This window comes from Triticum urartu, chromosome 1 (assembly GCF_003073215.2).
Source record: "Triticum urartu cultivar G1812 chromosome 1, Tu2.1, whole genome shotgun sequence".
NCBI lineage: Eukaryota > Viridiplantae > Streptophyta > Magnoliopsida > Poales > Poaceae > Triticum > Triticum urartu.
Window position 1 is genome coordinate 491,973,172 of NC_053022.1, and position 19,261 is coordinate 491,992,432.

At 45.4% G+C, this 19,261-nt stretch overlaps 1 protein-coding gene across 1 annotated transcript; it reads right to left on the minus strand.

Moving 5' to 3' along the window:
• Positions 1 to 8,733: 8,733 nt before the first annotated feature.
• Positions 8,734 to 13,185, minus strand: LOC125521636 (L-type lectin-domain containing receptor kinase S.7-like). Its single transcript, XM_048686700.1, has 2 exons — positions 11,062 to 13,185; positions 8,734 to 9,140 (listed from the first exon to the last, which is right to left on the minus strand). The coding sequence occupies exon 1, from the start codon at positions 13,100 to 13,102 to the stop codon at positions 11,075 to 11,077; it is 2,028 nt and encodes a 675-aa protein (XP_048542657.1). The 5' UTR covers positions 13,103 to 13,185; the 3' UTR covers positions 8,734 to 9,140; positions 11,062 to 11,074.
• Positions 13,186 to 19,261: the final 6,076 nt, after the last annotated feature.

Genomic DNA, 19,261 nt, shown 5'->3' on the forward strand with positions numbered 1-19,261 from the left:
GCCTGGGGTCCCGTCGCCATGATCCACTCTAGCTACTCTCATCAGCTTTTCTGCCAGCGTGTGAACCTGCGATTAAGGCTAGCTACTCGGTACCATCTGCCATTCTATTTCAGGATTGACCGTTCTAGATCCATCTGTTCCCAACACAGGTGTGGGTCAAAGACACACACATGCGATCTCGCTTGGCTGGTAAAAAAACTTTTCAGGGGCTTGAGAAGTACTAGAAGTATGAGCGAAATTAACAGCTATAGCATGTATACATGAGCAAAATGCAGCTATAGTATGTGAAGTTATTGTTAGAGATCGTAGCAGAAATTTAAAATTTTCTACGCATCATCAAGATTAATCTATGGAGTAATCTAGCAACGAGGGGAAGGGGAGTGCATCTACATACCCTTGTAGATCGCTAAGCCGAAGCGTTGCAAAAACGCAGATGAAGGAGTTGTACTCGCAGCGATTCAGATCGCGGTTGATTCTGATCTAAGCGCCGAACAACGACGTCTCCGCGTTCAACACACGTGCAGCCCGATGACGTCTCCCACGTCTTGATCCAACAAAGGGAGAAGGAGAGGTTGGGGAAGACTCCATCCAGCAGCAGCACGACGGCGTGGTGGTGAAGGAGGAGCGTGGCAATCCTGCAGGGCTTCGCCAAGCACCGTGGGAGAGGAAGAGGACTTGGGAGAGGGGGAGGGTTGCACCAGAACTTGGGTACGGCTGCCCTCTCACCCCCCACATATATATAGGGGCAAGGGAGAGGGGGGCCGGCCCCCTCAGATCCAATCTGAGGAGGGGGCGGCGGCCAGGGGGGTTGCCTTGCCCCCCAAGGCAAGGGGGCGCCCCCTTTAGGGTTTCCCCAAACCCTAGGCGCATGGGCCCTAGGGGAGGAGGCGCCCAGCCCACTAAGGGGCTGGTCCCTCTCCACACACAGCCCATAGGGCCCTCCGGGACAGGTGGACCCTTCCGGTAGACCCCCGAAACCCCCCGAATTATTCCGGTGACCATATGATGACTTCTCATATATAAATCTTTACCTCCGGACCATTTCGGAACTCCTCGTGATGTTCGGGATCTCATCCGGGACTCCGAACAACATTCGGTAACCACGTACATCTATTCCCTATAACCCTAGCGTCATCGAACCTTAAGTGTGTAGACCCTACGGGCTCGGGAGTCATGCAGACATGGCCGAGACAACTCTTCGATCAATAACCAACAACGGGATCTATATACCCATGTTGGCTCCCACATGCTCCACGATGATCTCATCGGATGAACCACGATGTCAAGGATTCAATCAATTCCATATACAATTCCCGTTGTCTATCGGTACGATACTTGCCCGAGATTCGATCGTCGGTATCCCGATACCTTGTTCAATCTCGTTACCGGCAAGTCTCTTTACTCGTTCCGTAACACATCATCCCGTGATCAACTCCTTGGTCACATTGTGCATATTATGATGATGTTCTACCGAGTGGGCCCAGAGATACCTCTCCGTTACACGAAGTGACAATCTCAGTCTCGATTCGTGCCAACCCAACAGACACTTTCGAAAATACCCGTAGTGCACCTTTATAGCCACCCAGTTACGTTGTGACGTTTGGCACACCCAAAGCACTCCTACGGTATTCGGAAGTTGCACAATCTCATGGTCTAAGAAAATGATACTTAACATTAGAAAAGCTTTAGCATACGAACTACACGATCTTGTGCTAGGCTTAGGATTGGGTCTTGTCCATCACATCATTCTCCTAATGATGTGATCCCGTTATCAACGACATCCAATGTCCATGGTCAGGAAACCGTAACCATCTATTGATTAACGAGCTAGTCAACTAGAGGCTTACTAGGGACATGGTGTTGTCTATGTATCCACACATTTATCTGAGTTTCCTATCAATACAATTATAGCATGGATAATAAACGATTATCATGAACAATGAAATATAATATAATAATAACTAATTTATTATTGCCTCTAGGGCATATTTCCAACAGTCTCCCACTTACACTAGAGTCAATAATCTAGTTCACATCGCCATGTGATTAACACTCACAGGTCACATCGCGATGTGACCAACATCCAAAGAGTTTACTAAGAGTCAATAATCTAGTTCACATCACTATGTGATTAACACTCAACGAGTTCTGGGTTTGATCATGTTATGCTTGTGAGAGAAGTTGTAGTCAACGGGTCTGCAATATTCAGATCCCTATGTATTTCGCAAAACTTTATGTCATATCGTCGATGCTGCTACCACGTTCCACTTGGAGCTATTCCAAATTGTTGCTCCATTACACGTATCCAGTATCTCTATTCAGAGCTATCCGGATAGGTGTTAAGCTTGCATCGACGTAACTCTTTACGTCGAACTCTTTATCACCTCCATAACCGAGAAACATTTCCTTATTCCTCTAAGGATAATTTTGACCGCTATTTGGTGATCCACTCCTAGATCACCTTTGCACCTTCTTGCCAGACATGTGGCAAGGCACACATCAAGTGCGGTACTCAGCATGGCATAGCCTATGACAAAAGCATAGGGGACGACCTTCGTCCTTCCTCTTTCTTCTGTCGTGGTCAAGCTTTGAGTCTTACTCAACTTCACACCTTACAACTCAGGTAAGAATCCCTTCTTTGACTGATCTATTTTGAACTCCTTCAAAATCATGTCAAGGTGTGCGTTCTTTGACAGTATCATCAGGCATCTTGATCTATCTCTATAGATCTTGATGCCCAATATGTAAGCAGCTTTATCCAGGTCTTCCTTTGAAAATCACTCTTCAAACAACCGTTTATGCTTTCCAGAAATTCTACATTATTTCGGATCAACAATATGTCATCCACATATACTTATCAAAAATGTTGTAGTGCTCCCACTCACTTTCTTGTAAATACAAGTTTCTAGCAAACATTGTATAAACCTAAAAGCTTTGATCACTCCATCAAAGCATATATTCTGACTACGAGATGCTTGCTCTAGTCCATAGAAGGATCGCTGGAGCCAGCATACCTTTTAGCATCCTTAGGATTGACAAAACTTTGATTGTATCACATACAACTCTTTCTTACGAAAATTGGTAAGAAAACTTGTTTTTGACATCCATCTGTCAGATTTCATAATCAAAAATACAACTAATACTAACATGATTCTGACGGACTTAAGCATCGCTACGGGTGAGAAATTCTCATCGTAGTCAACTCCTTAAACTTGTGAAAAGACTCTTTCCCACAAGTCGAGCTTCATAGACGGTAACATTACCGCCCACGTCCGTCTTCTTCTTAAAGATCCATTTATCTCAATGGCTTGCCGATCATCGGGCAAGTCCACCAAAGTCCATACTTTGTTTTGATACATGGATCCTATCTCGGATTTCATGGCTTCTAACCATTTGTCGGAATACGGGCCCACCATCGCTTCTCCATAGCTCGTAGGTTCATTGTTGTCTAACAACATGATATCTAAGACAGGATTACCGTACCACTCAGGAGTAGTACATATCCTTGTCGACCTACGAGGTTCGATAGCAACTTGATCCGAAGCTTCATGATCACTATCATTAACTTCCTATTCAACAGACGTAGGCGCCACAGAAAACATCTTTCTGTGTTGCATCACTCTCTGGTTGAAGTAAAGGTTCGACAACCTCATCAAGTTCTATCTTCCTCCCACTCAATTCTTTCGAGAGAAACTCCTTCTCGAGAAAGGACCCGTTCTTAACGACAAACAATTTGCCCTCGGATCTAAGATAGAAGGTATACCCAACTGTCACCTTTGGGTATCCTATGAAGATGTGTTTGTCCGCTTTTGGGTTCGAGCTTCTCCGGCTGAAGCCTTAAGCATCACAGCCCCAAACATTAAGAAATGACAACTTTGGTTTCTTGCCAAACCATATTCATACGACGTCGTCTCAACGGACTTAGATGGTGTCCTATCTAAAGTGAATGCAACTGTCTCTAACGCATATCCTCAAAATGAAAACGGTAGATCGGTAAGAGGCATCATAGATCGCACCATATCTCATAAGGTTCGATTACGACGTCCGGACACGCCATTACCCTGTGGTGTTCCAGGTGGCTTCAACTGTGAAACAATTCCACAATGTCTTAAGTGATTGCCAAACTCATAACTCAGAAATTCTCATCGATCAGATCGTAGGAATTTGATCTTCTTGTTATGATGGTTCTTAACTTCATTCTGAAATCGCTTGAACTTTTTAAATGTTTCAGACTTGTGCTTCATTAAGTAAATATACCTATATCTACTCAAATTGTCAGTGAAGATGAGAAAATAGCGATATCCACCACACGCTTCAATTCTCATTGGATCACACGCATCAGCATGTATGATTTCCAACAAGTCACTTGCCCGTTTCATTGTACCTGAAAACGGGGTCTTAGTCATCCTGCCCATGAGGCATGGCTCGCATGTGTCAAGCGATTCAAAATCAAGTGACTCCAAACATCCATCGACACGGAGTTTCTTCATGCATCTTACGCCAATATGACATAAGCAGTAGTGCCACAATAAAGTGGTACTATCTACATCTTTTGGCGTGAACATGTGTATTACCATGACCGAGATTCACTGAACCATTCACATAGGGTGCATGACCATGAAAGGTATTATTCATGTAAACAGAATAACCATTATTCTCTAACTTAAATGAATAACCGTATTGCAATGAACATGATCTAATCATATTCATGCTCAACGTAGACACCTGATAACATTTATCTAGGTTCAGTACTAATCCTGACGGCAGATTGAGCATGCGATGGTGATCTCATCAACTTTGGAAACACTTCCAACACACATCGTCACCTCGCCCTTAGCCAGTCTCCGTTTAGTCCGTAGCTTTTGCTTCAAGTCACCAATAATAGCAACTGAACCGGTATCCAATACCCAGGTGCTACCAGGAGTACTAGTGAGGTACACATTAATAACATGTATATACTTTGTTGAAGTTGCCAGCCTTCTTATCTACCATGCATTTGGGGTAATTCCGCTACCAGTGATCGTTCCCCTTACAATAGAAGCACTTAGTCTCGGATTTGGGTTCAACCTTGGGTTCCTTCACTGGAGCGGCAACTGGTTTGCCATCCATGAAGTTTCCCTTTTAGCCCTTGCCTTTCTTGAAACCAGTGGTCTTGTTAAACCATCAACACTTGATGCTCCTTCTTAATTTCTACATTTTGCGGTCTTAAGCACCGCGAACAGCTCCGGGATCAACTCCATCTCTTGCATGTCATAGTTCATCATGAAGATCTAGTAGCTTAGTGATAGTGGCTAGAGAACTCTATCAATCACTATCTTATCTGAAAGTTTAACTCCCACTTGATTTAAGTGATTGTAGCACCCAGACATTCTGAGCACATGCTCACTAGCTGAGCTATTCTCCTCCATCTTGTTGGCAAAATAACTTGTCAGAGGTCTCATACCTCTCAACACGGGCATGAGCCTGAAATCCCAATTTCAGCTCTTGGAACATCTCATATGTCTTATGGCGTTCAAAACGTCATTGGAATCCCAATTCTAAGCCGTAAAGTATGGTGCACTAAGCTATCAAGTAGTCATCAGGATGTGTCTGTCAGGTGTTCACAACATCCACAGACGATGTTGTAGGGGTTTGCACATCGAGCGGTGCATCAAAGACGTAAGCCTTCTGTGTAGCAGTGAGGACACTCCTCGGACTACGGACCCAGTCCGCATCATTGCTTACCATATCTTTCAACTTAGTCTTTCTCTAGGAACGTATTGAAACAGGGAGCTACAACGTGAGCTATTTATCTACAACATATTTGCAAAGACAATTTAGACTATGTTCATGATAATTAAGTTCATCTAATCAAAGTATTTAATGAACTCCCACTCAGATAGACATCCCTCTAGTCATCTAAGTGATACATGATCCGAGTCAACTAGGCCGTGTCCGATCATCACGTGAGACGGACTAGTCATCATCGGTGAACATCTTCATGTTGATCGTATCTTCTATACGACTCATGTTCGACCTTTCGGTCTTCCGTTTTCCGAGGCCATGTCTGTACATGCTAGACTCGTCAAGTCAACCTAAGTGTATTGCGTGTGTAAATCTGGCTTACACCCGTTGTATTCGAACGTTAAAATCTATCACACCCGATCATCACGTGGTGCTTCGAAACAACGAACCTTCGCAACGGTGCACAGTTAGGGGGAACACTTTCTTGATATTATTGCAAGGGATCATCTTATTTAAGCTACCGTCGTTCTAAGCAAATAAGATGTAAAACATGATAAACATCACATGCAATCAAATAGTGACATGATATAGCCAATATCATTTTGCTCCTTTTGATCTCCATCTTCGGGGCGCCATGATCATCATCGTCACCGGCATGACACCATGATCTCCATCATCATGATCTCCATCATCGTGTCTTCATGAAGTCGTCTTGTCAACTATTACTTCTACTACTATGGCTAACGGTTTAGCAATAAAGTAAAGTAATTACATGACATTTAAGTTGACACGCAGGTCATAAATAAATTAAGACAACTCCTATGGCTCCTGCCGGTTGTCATACTCATCGACATGCAAGTCGTGATTCCTATTACAAGAACATGATCAATCTCATACATCACATATATCATTCATCACATCCTTTTGGCCATATCACATCACAAGGCATATGCTGCAAAAACAAGTTAGACGTCCTCTAATTATTGTTGCAAATTTTTACGTGGCTGCTATAGGTTTCTAGCAAGAACGTTTCTTACCTACGCCAAAACCACAACGTGATATGCCAATTTATATTTACCCATCATAAGGACCTTTTCATCGAATCCGATCCGACTAAAGTGGGAGAGACAGACACCCGCTAGCCACCTTATGCAACTAGTGCATGTTAGTCGGTGGAACCTGTCTCACGTGAGAGTACGTGTAAGGTCGGTCCGGGCCGCTTCATCCCACGATGCTGCCGAATCAAGATAAGACTAGTAACGGCAAGTAAATTGACAAAATCGATGCCCACAATAACTTGTGTTCTACTCGTGCATAGAAACTACGCATAAACCTGTCTCATGATGCCATTGTTGGGGATCGTAGCAGAAATTTAAAATTTTCTACGCATCACCAAGATCAATCTATGGAGTAATCTAGCAACGAGGGGAAGGGGAGTGCATCTACATACCCTTGTAGATCGCTAAGCGGAAGCGTTGCAAGAACGCGGATGAAGGAGTCGTACTCGCGGCGATTCAGATCGCGGTTGATTCCGATCTAAGCGCCGAACAACGGCGCCTCCGCGTTCAACACACCTGCAGCCCGGTGACGTCTCCCACGCCTTGATTCAGCAAGGGGAGAAGGAGAGGTTGGGGAAGACTCCATCCAGCAGCAGCACGACGGCGTGGTGGTGAAGGAGGAGCGTGGCAATCCTGCAGGGCTTCGCCAAGCACCGCGGGAGAGGAGGAGGACTTGGGAGAGGGGGAGGACTGCGCCAGAACTTGGGTACGACTGCCCTCCCACCCCCCACATATATATAGGGGCAAGGGAGAGGGGGGCCGGCCCCCTCAGATCCAATCTGAGGAGGGGGCGGCGGCCAGGGGGGTTGCCTTGCCCCCCAAGGCAAGGGGGGCGCCCCCTTTAGGGTTCCCCCAAACCCTAGGCGCATGGGCCCTAGGGAGGAGGCGCCCAGCCCACTAAGGGGCTGGTCCCTCTTCACACACAGCCCATAGGGCCCTCCGGGGCAGGTGGATCCACCCGGTGGACCCCCGGAACCCCTTCGGTGGTCCCGCTACAATACCGGTAACCACCGAATTATTCCGGTGACCATATGATGACTTCTCATATATAAATCTTTACCTCCGGACCATTTCAGAACTCCTCGTGACGTTCGGGATCTCATCCGGGACTCCGAACAACATTCGGTAACCACGTACATCTATTCCCTATAACCCTAGCGTCATCGAACCTTAAGTGTGTAGACCCTACGGGCTCGGGAGTCATGCAGACATGGCCGAGACAACTCTTCGGTCAATAACCAACAACGGGATCTGTATACCCATGTTGGCTTCCACATGCTCCACGATGATCTCATCGGATGAACCACGATGTCAAGGATTCAATCAATTCCGTATACAATTCCCGTTGTCTATCGGTACGATACTTGCCCGAGATTCGATCGTCGGTATCCCGATACCTTATTCAATCTCGTTACCGGCAAGTCTCTTTACTCGTTCCGTAACACATCATCCCGTGATCAACTCCTTGGTCACATTGTGCACATTATGATGATGTTCTACCGAGTGGGCCCAAAGATACCTCTCCGTTACACGGAGTGACAATCTCAGTCTCGATTCGTGCCAACCCAACAGACACTTTCGAAAATACCCGTAGTGCACCTTTATAGCCACCCAGTTACGTTGTGACGTTTGGCACACCCAAAGCACTCCTACGGTATTCGGAAGTTGCACAATCTCATGGTCTAAGAAAATGATACTTAGCATTAGAAAAGCTTTAGCATACGAACTACACGATCTTGTGCTAGGCTTAGGATTGGATCTTGTCCATCACATCATTCTCCTAATGATGTGATCCCGTTATCAACGACATCCAATGTCCATGGTCAGGAAACCGTAACCATCTATTGATTAACGAGCTAGTCAACTAGAGGCTTACTAGGGACATGGTGTTGTCTATGTATCCACACATGTATCTGAGTTTCCTATCAATACAATTATAGCATGGATAATAAACGATTATCATGAACAATGAAATATAATATAATAATAATTAATTTATTATTGCCTCTAGGATATATTTCCAACAATTATGACTTATGAGTTGAGAGGAGATATCGTACATATTTAAAGCTCGCATTTGCCATGGCGGGCTTGATCCATTGCACCGCCGCCATTCCAGGCCACCAGGCAGCGGTCCAAAGACACGGCGCCGCGGCCGCCGCTGCGGGAGTCGCCTTCCTTAAGTCCAAACGGAGAGAATGTCCGGCAGCACCAGGGACTGTTGGGTTCACCTTGTACAGGTCACGCCCCACCTTTGAAGCTTTGAGGCGACAGCAATGGATCGTCTTGATCTCTCATCACATGGTGTAGCAATGGCGACATGGGCTCACGTGTGACGCTCTTGTTTAAGCATGGTACCTGCAAAGCCAAAACAGTGACACTGATTGACATGTCGTGCATTTTCGTCACCACAAAGCCAGTTGATTTTAACCGAACCTCAACGAGTCACAGTTAAAAGAAAATCACAGAACCAACTATATGAAATTGCTGCATACTGGTAGTACAAGATAAGTCAAAAAAAATGGGATCTAGGCTTAGCGTGTTAACAAGAAATAAGTCAACACTTCAAAAGAACAGCCAATCGTCCCAAAACATGAATACATGAGTGCTGAACGTAGCAGTATCACATCCCTTCTCAAACTTCAAAACATAGCAAAGATAACAATAGAATTCCCACATGACTCGTCCAACTTCGGAACAGGGCAAATATAAACATATCAAAACAATAAGAAAAGAGAACAGAAGTATTCTTGTCCGGAACAAAGGGGAATGCATCTCTTGGAATATAATACAAAAGGGAATGCTGCACATCTATACTGCTTTTCAGGTTACCTATCAGAGTGCCTGCCCTGTGGAATAAATTTCAAGTTTATCAGATCATATAGGCATACACTCATGCTGCAGAAGCTATCAACTTATCCAAAAACTGTAGCGCAACATCAAATAAACAGTCAGCGCACAGTTTTATAGATATACTCACTATGTTCAAAGTTTCCTGCACAAACTGCCAATGTGTTTCAGCAAATAATTAGACGGTACAGAGCACTATGCTCACAGTTGCCTGCACAAACTGCGAATGTGCTTCAACAAATAATTAGATGGTTCAGGGAATCAAAACACCATGCTGGTGCAACCACAGGCCCACATTAGTCTTAAATCTAGCTTTATTTATCACAACAGAAAGGTCAAAACAACAATAAAAAGGAACAGTGAAGTATGGACATCCATGTGCAGCACAGCATTCTAACATTGGGTAATGATAGCAACCCCACAGTTCACAGATTGTTTTCACAAGACTTGATGGATCCAGCTAGAATCAAAAAATCGTGAAATGCTGAAGAAGAACAATCTGGGCTAATTAATACCTGGAAATTACAGAATTTTAAACTATGCATGGAAGCTCAAAACAACAATCAGGCAAGGGAAAGTACTATGCAGCTAATAGTCTTTAAGCATTGAAACACCGCTAAGGTTACAACCCAGAAGTGATGGTGAACACTTTCTAATAAACAGGGCAATTTTAAATTATCACACACAATGCCATAATTAATCAAGAGAAAATGGGTGCTTCCACTCACCAAATGCTATTTTTTGTACAAGATCTAAGGTACAGGCCAAAACTGTCTAGGGTAATCATGGACTTATGACACGCGGCAGGCCACGTTGTGTATAATCCAGATTATAAGAAATGTTTGGATCATCATACAAAGGAAAGGGAAACAGGAATAGGAAAGAGATTGTATATTTTGTCTCTCATGTATCAATAGACAAACAGTGTACAGCGAATACCATAAGTGTAAAATAAACGCAGCAAGACAATTCTGTTATATCTATATCAACAATGCAGCTACCATGCCCTGCGAAAACAAAATCAGCTACTGTTCCAACACACTGCTTACAATAGGAGCAACGTCCAAATACCATATGAATATGTGACAATGACAATTCGCATTTGCCAGGGCAATATATAAGTATCTTCACATAAATGACACCTGAATCTGAGCAAAGCTAATTATGAAATACGAGTACCTCACTACAATTTGCACCAGAAAACAACACTTTCAATACCTTTCCTAATTCCTAATATGTCGGTGTCATTGATAGGGCGCCAGTAGTAACCTTTCCAAACAACAGTATGCAACATTCACGACATATCTAATGTTCAACCTATACATCAGAATGCTAAGAATTCAGAAAGCAATACCATCACATATACATCAGAACTAGCGGCAGATAGAACACCACTACATATGGATAAGAAAGTTCCTTACAAGCCTACCTTGTATATATGTCTACCGACAGCTGTAAAATGCAGTATTCATAGTATCCATGGTGTTCACTGACGATGTTTGATTTAGTGGTGACTTCAGTACAACTGGTGGCTTCTTATCTGGCACCAGTGTCATGGGTGCACTACCATCAAGCATCCTGACCACCCTTCGCATACCAGGCCGCTTCCTACAGTCCGGATGCACACAGCAGAGGCCCACAAGCAGCACCCGTCGCATCTCCTCAGCGACAAACTGTCCCTGAAGCCGCTGGTCTGCTGCATCAACCAGTCTCCGACGACCCCAGAGACTCCACACCCAGTCAACAACTGCGGTTCCCTTCTCTGTTGGCCTCCGGCCAGTGGCCACCTCCAAAGCAAGCACCCCGAAGCTGTAAACATCCGACCGCTCTGATGCCACACCTGAATGCACATACTCTGGTGCGAGGTATCCCAGTGTGCCCGCTGGCTGTGTTGCCAAAGGCACCCCGCCATGGCTCACCACGCGAGCAAGACCAAAATCTCCTAACCGAGCATTGAAGTCTGCATCAAGCAGCACATTTGATGACTTGACATCACGATGAAGAATGCGGTGCTCACATTCATCATGCAGAAATGTAAGTGCTGATGCAACACCAAGCACCGCCCGAAACCGTGCCTCCCAAGGAAGTATTGCTCCACCCTTTGTGTGCAGTGCACTGTCAAGATTACCATTGGGCATGAACTCGTAAACAAGAACCAGGTCATGCTCACTGGAGCACCATCCCAAGAGTGGCACAAGATTGGGGTGGTGTGGGCAATCAAGCATGGCACGAAGCTCACTCAGAAACGCCTTTGAGCACGGCCACATAGCTTGGAACCGTTTGACAGCAACCCTTGACCCAGAAGGGAGAACCCCCTGAAACACAATCGCGCCAGAGCCACCAATGCCGATCACATTTTCACTGCCGAAGTCCTTTGTTGCTGCGCGTACCACCTCCATGGACAGCATCCCACGGAAGTTCTTGTCGTCGAACGGCACAGCAGGTTTTTCACTTGTGCGGCGCTTTGGATGGCGAATCCATAGAATAGAGCTGATGACCACAACAACCAGCAAGACCACGCCACCGAGAGCTCCACCCAGCACCGTGTAGAATAGGTTATGGTGGTGGTGGTGATTTTCTGGAAGCGGCAGTGGGCTCTTGAGCGACGACGCCTGGTCCTTGGGCGGTGGCGAAGGAATTGGGGAAGCCGAGGCGTGCGAGGTGTTGGGGAAGCCGAAGGTGCGAAAGGTCCAGCTCTCGACGACGTGCAGCGCGGCCCCTTCGCCATTGGACGCCGAGAAGCCGGCGTACATGTGCGTGAGGAGGAGCCCGGAGAGGTCGACGTCGACGGAGAGCGCGGCCTTGTCGGGTTTGCGGGACGACGAGTAGGAGAGCCAGGCGCGGAGGCGGCGGCGCGGCGCGCGGTACTCGATCCAGGCGGTGATGGGCACGCCGGCCTTGAGGTCGACGCCGGGGCTCGCGGACGCGACGGAGAAGATGGAGCCCGCGTCGAGCGCGACGTGGTTGCCATCGGGGTCGCGCAGCGCCACGTCGCGGTGCGTGTCGAGCTCGACGGCGACGGTGTACACGTCGTGGGGCTCGCCGTCGTCGTCGGAGGCGGAGGCGGAGGGGAAGAGGCCGAGGAACCCGTTGGAGGCCCCGAGGAAGGCGCGCGAGGAGGTGAGGACGAACGCGATCCCGTCGCCGTAGGAGGGCGACGGGGTGATGCGGAAGGTGAAGCGGGTGGAGAAGGAGGCCTGCGCCGGGGCGGCGCGCGGGTCGGGTGGGGGGAGGAGGAAGCGCACGGGCTCCGAGAAGAGGGCGCGGCCGGCGCCGATGCCGTCGCTGGAGTTGGTGGTGAGCGCGACGGCGACCCCGCCCGGGAGGACCGAGGCGGAGCCCAGGAGCGTGAGGTTGCTCGCCCACGAGATGTGGCGGTAGGAGGAGGCGGCGGCGGCGGCGGGCGGGAGGTGGACGGCGAGGAGGAGGAGGGGGAGGAGGAAGAGGGTGGAGGGGTGGGGCGGCGGCATGGCGACGCGCGGCTAGGTTCTCCGTGGCCGCATTGGCTGCGTCGGCGGGATTTGGGGGAGGAAGAAGGGGAGAGTCCCCTGGAAGGGAAGGGAGGAAGCGGAGGGGAGGGAGGGGAGGGGAAATGGGGTTTAGCGAGTAGAGCGGATGACATGTGGGACCAAGGCACTAACGGGCCCAAACATTCTCTGGGCCTTAAACGCATTGTCCAGTAACGCGATGCCTACTGTTATGTTGCTACTCCAATATGGACTGATCCATCGGAGACAAGCAAAAGTAGCGAAATCACTTTATAAAGAGTACTCGGCCGCCGTCAGCTGAAAAATTTAGGTCCCCTCGTCTCTGGTTGCCACCTTGATGCTGAGAGGTGGGGGACCTTGGATATTTAAGACTTCTATATTCTTCGTCATCGTCTATTGATCATCATAGTTTTGTGAGAACAAATTTTCTCTCATTCTTTTAACGGTGTCACGAGATTGGAGAGTTTTCTATTCTTGCAAAACCGATTATTCAGATCTGGTAAGTTTATATTGCTGTGTCAAGCTTTTTTGTTAGTCTGATTCTTTGTGCAGGTGAAATCTTTCATCGACACCATGGATGAAGATATAGCGATTTGACGACCTGCACATCTAGGGGATCATCCCCGGACCAAATATATTCATCGATCAAGGCTTCCCATCTTTTTGGATGGGCGACTTAAGGCGCTTTCGAAAACTATTATTGATAATGTTTGTGTGGGTGAAAGAGTGACAACATCGTTGCTCCAGTTCAATTGCAACATCTTTATCGAAGTCTTCGTAGTATTTCTTCAAGCAAAGATTGGCATTGTGAAGAAGGTGTTTTCAAGAGATTTCATTGTAATTCTTAGTCATAGGAGTTAAGTTGCATTTTCTTGGATCTTAGGTCCAAATTAATGTACATGTAATTGTTATTAATATGAATAAAGTTACAGGTATTGTTAAAAAACTAATTAAGGAGTACTCCTTTCAAAGATCACTTCCCCCTTCCCAGGATGCGCAAGTGACGCGCTAAGAGTTTTCCCTTTTTTCATAGATTCATTTATCAAATGTTTTATCTTAAACCGTGCATCCAAATCTTAAAACGTTTTCATTATTGGATTTCTCGCGTTGACATCTTCAATACTAGATCTCATGTTGATAGATTTTGACGAACTATTTTTCCAAAAAAAATGGACAGAAAAACCGATCAAAAAAATCGAACCGGGAGCATGTTCTCTTTCTTTTTTGGAAGCCGTTTTGAGAGGCACAAGAAAATCCATGCCTCTCATGGAAAGAAAAAAGAGAAAACACAGTTTTTTTTGTTTTCGAGAGGTACGACCGTGCCTTTCGTGGAAGAAAAAAAAGAAAACACGTTTTTTATGTTTTCAAGAGGCACGGCCGCGCATCTCGCGGAAGCAAAACCGTGCCTCTCGTGAAAAAAAAAAGAAACACTTTTCTTTTGTTTCCGAGAGGCACGGCCGTGCCTCCCTCTCGCAGAAGCGAAACCCTGGCTCTCGTGGAAGAAAAAAAGTGAAAATGCATTTTTTTTTTTCGTTTTCGAAAGGCACGACCATGCCTCTCACTGAAGGAAAATCATGCTTCTCATGAAAAACTGCCTTTTTCGCGTAAATTTGTTTTGTGTCGAAAAGCTAAGAAAAACAGATTGAAAACCGAAAAGTAAAAAAAAAACACAAAATGCATCTAAAAAGCTGAAATCGCGTGTGAAAAAATAAATAAAAAACAAAATTCGAAAGGAGCGCTCAGAGCGCGTCACATGGCGGCAGCTGAAAGCGCACTCTCAACGCACCCGTGTGATCGTTGGGGAGGCTCCCGAAGGAGCGCTCCTCATCCAGTTGCTCTCCAAAAGTAGACAAGCCGTTTGACTGCATCTCGTGGAGGCCTAAAATGACACGAAATATCAAACATGTAGACACGGCCAAGCGCCAGAGCTATTTCTCGCCTACTGTGAGAGATCCTTCAGTCTCGTCTCTCGTACTCGAGTAAATGGGCCGGCCAACACTGTAGATACCATAGCGGTTCTATGGACAGGTTCGTACTGGTTTTTCTAACCTGTTATATGGTTTATTTTTCTTTCGTTTATGTGTTTTATGGGTTTTTCATTGGCTTCTCTTCTGTTTTTTTGGTTTTTCTTTTCTTTCATCAATACAAGCATACTTTTTACAGTATACACTGAACATTTTTGTGCACATCTGAAACATTTTTGCACACATTGAACATTTTCAAACAAAAGATTAATATTTTCTTGATATATGTTTTGCACATCTGTTCAAAATACATGTTAAAAAAATTTCAAACACACATTGAATCATAGTTTTCAATGATATGAAACATTTTTCTAAAACTATGCGAATAATTTTACATTGTATATTCAAAAATTAGATGTCATGATAAATTTTTTAAAACCCATGAATAATTTCTTAAACGTAACGTACATTTTTAAAATGGTTGAAAACATTTTTTTTGAATCATGCAAACATTTTTTTACATTGAATAAACGTTCTTTAAAAATATCATGTATATTTTTCTGAAATGCGTGAACAGTTTTTAACCACAATTTTTTTGAATGTGATTAAATTTTTGTAAAAACTATGCTCATAAATATTTTATGCTGTCTTAACATTTTTCAATTTGTATTTTCAAATATTTAGGTAAATTTTTGGAATGTATGTATTTAGAATATTTTCCAAAAATATGAACAAAATAAAAAAGAAAACAAACTAACCCATAGGGAGCTACTAGGGTCGGCCCACTAGTAGCGAGGAGAGGGCGCCCTTCAGGCGAGACCTCCTTTGGTCTCGCAACAAGCGATACAAAGCCGGTCCCCGTCCGAGGCCGACGAACTGCCAACAACAGTGAGCTACTCGAGTTCATTTGCCTAAAAAAACTCAAGGGATCTTGGTGTGGGCCAAGACCGCATGAAGCGAGTGATTGTTGGCCGAGACCACCACGCCACACCGCCGTCCATTTTGTCATCTCTCCTGCTCGTCGACCGCCTACCGGCAGTAGCCCTAACAATCATCTCTCACCACCCGCACTCAACGCTTTCGTGGCACTGCCCCGTCCTGCCTAAGTTGTTACATTCATCGATTTGTAGCCATCCCTCCCTCCACAGTTTCTTCCTCGATAATTGCTCCCCCCCCCCCCTCCCCTCCCCAGGCCCCTTTTGTCCGCGTCCGCAAGCTCCGCCGCACACGTACCCTACACTCTTGAGTTTCTTCTGCAGTGATACTCACACTGTAGCAGCGAGTGGTCGGCTCCGGCTTGGTATCATCCCCGTCTCCATCAGCGCCGGCGGGGTAGGCCATGTCATCGCCAACTCAAGCTTTTGCTCTCTCACCACTTGGTTTTATCACCACCGTAGTGCCCTATTGCACGCAAATTGAACCGTGGGCAGCAGACATCAAGCTACATCCACTTAGCACAAACGCAGAGGCCGGAGGTTTCAACACCTCCTTTTCAAAGAAACGAAAAAAAGAAGAAAGGATTATTAGCTGAAATGAAAGCTTCAAGTGTTGTGTTGCGGTATTTCGGTACTGAGTGGAGGATGCACAACACAGCAACAAAATATAGACCCGACGCTGGATAGCCGGCGTATATGTAGCGCCACTAGTGCGCCCTGCAAAATCCACCGCTCCTTTGGGGGACACAGAGGCCAATGTTGTTGTGCACTAGTGTCTCCTGCAAAGGTAGTGCTCACTTTTTGGGACGTGATTAAATTAGCTGATATGCCGGACCCTTCATCATTTAAAAGAAGTATTGTCCCCGACGAAAATGTGTCCCCAGATCAGTTTCTCTGGCTCACAATATGCACACCGTAGAAGGCTCGGAGCCTCGGACTGGACGCAAAGCAAAGCACGCCATAGAAGTAGAAGGCTATCGACTTCGAAAAATGCAGTGCATTTTTAGCAGGCTGCCGGGGGAATCGGATCCTCTAACATCCTCAAAAGATGTCACGTAAGTTATACTAACCGTCACATCCCTTCATCACATTCATATGGTTAAGCCTAAAATGATTATAATTAATTTATAAATTACAAATTTACTGTATACATTTACAAAAATTACATGCAAACAAAATTAATAAAATTATTTATTTTTGTACATGCTACAATAAATCCGCACTGTAGTTGCTACAGTAACTCTGACATCCCTTTTCGTATTACATACATTTCACTGTAGCTTTTTGACACCTCTTGAGGATGTTAGAGGATCCGCTTCCGCTGCCACGAGCCCAGGAGTAAAGTAATCTCCTGTCGACTGATTGGCCGGCAGTCGGGACACTCTGAAACCAGGAGATCAAACTTGCCGTGCGTGTCGGTGCCATCCGCGGGGAAACGGGAACAAAACGGTGAGTGCACACCACGGCAGCGAGCCAGGCAGGCGCGGCCATTGCCAACTTGCTGCCTCGCGGTTTCCCTGCCTCGTCTTGGATTATCGGCTAGGAGTGGTTAATCAGGTGGTGGGTGCACGTGTACACTTGGAATTGAGGTGGACATGGCCACCGGTTTGCGCTTGGCTGCGTCCTGCGTGCGCCGTATACCCTGCCGGCCTGGCCCGTTCCGTCAGTTTGTTTAGTGAACAGGGTTCGGATACCTGCACGACACAGTTGCCACCGTGTGTGCCATGAGCAAGGAGCCAAGAAGCGCGAAATACTGACCAAGGATTAAGTGAGACCAAGTACAAAGGATGGAGAAAGGCCGCCCTTTTAGGGCTCGGCATGGTTGCAAAGTAGAAAACCGCAAGACATCACATCACACCTCTCGTCTATGGGCTTTCCAAAAGAAAGAATTAGAGTGCGAAGCAAGCCCTTCGTGAGAGGGCTGGGATCAAAGAGGGTTGGATCATGTAGATCAAAAATGAGTAATGAGATAAACGTGGCCCATACGTTGGAGTTTGTCGACCTTTCGACTCATCTATGCTAAGTCCACCTTAATAGCGATACCGAGGATGACATAAGTTGTAAACTTTTTACAAATAGGGATTATTCGCGGCTACAACTTACAAAGCACCTTAATAGCGATACCGAGGATGACATAAGTTGGAATTTTTCCACAGATGGGGATTATTCATGGCTATGGCTTACAAAGCACCTTAATAGCGACACCGAGGATGACAAAAGTTGGAAACTTTTGACAACGGGGATTCAGCGGCGGCGGCTTGCATAGCACAATTTCTTGGGGCTACTCTAACTTCAGTGAACGATGACATAAAGTTTTATATTATGTATGAAAACAGCGACCCAAGTTGCATCATGAGAACTGCATCTATATCTAAAACATCAATGTATTTTTTTTAATGGAGATGGTTCCAAACTATGTGCACATGCAACACTGTGTACATGTAAAGCATCTAATTTTGAATTGATTCAACAAACTAAACTCCTTTTCGTCCTATAGGTGACCACGAAAAAGGATCTCATATCCTCAAACCAACATAAACTTTGAGCTCTATATATTTAATTAGTAAATGCGTATGTGAAATTTCCGTTAATATTAGGGATGAAATTAATTGCATGTTGATATTAGGTAAGATATCAAGCACATGTTAATAATTATGTGATTAGCATAAAAATGTTGAGTGCTCACCATTGGGGTAATCTAGATCATTGGATTGACATGCTTCGATGGCCGAGATTAATTGTATCTAGCCCCTTTGAATCTTTTTATATTGGTATATAGATGTGTTTAACAAAAATTAACCTAGGGGTGATGGCTAGTGACAGGAAAGGGAATATGATAAATGAAACTTTTAATGAACGCATAAATGGCGAGATGGTCAATTGAGGAAGAAAATAAGGAGTGATTATATATAAAAAATGTTGGATGGATATTGTGTTATTTAAAGATAGAGTTTAATAATGTACAAAGAAAGGAAAATTAATCAATGCCAATGGCGTTATATGAACACTAATAGGGGACATAACTAGTATGACATATTGGCAAGAACAATAGAAAGACAAAAAAAGCTACCTAACTACTCCAATGCTCCTTATGCTTATGAAGAACAACGTTCGTCGACGGGAACGTCTCCTCCCACTGAATGCGTATCACCGAAAATTCTGAAGTAAATTCAGGAATAAATGCAAGCACCATGACTTGAACTCTGGTGGGTTGGGAATACCAGAGTCCCTCTAACCATCCA

Coding starts and splice junctions, on each gene's coding strand:
- LOC125521636 (XM_048686700.1), bottom strand. CDS start 13,102: ATGCCGCCGCCCCACCCCTCCACCCTCTTCCTCCTCCCCCTCCTCCTC.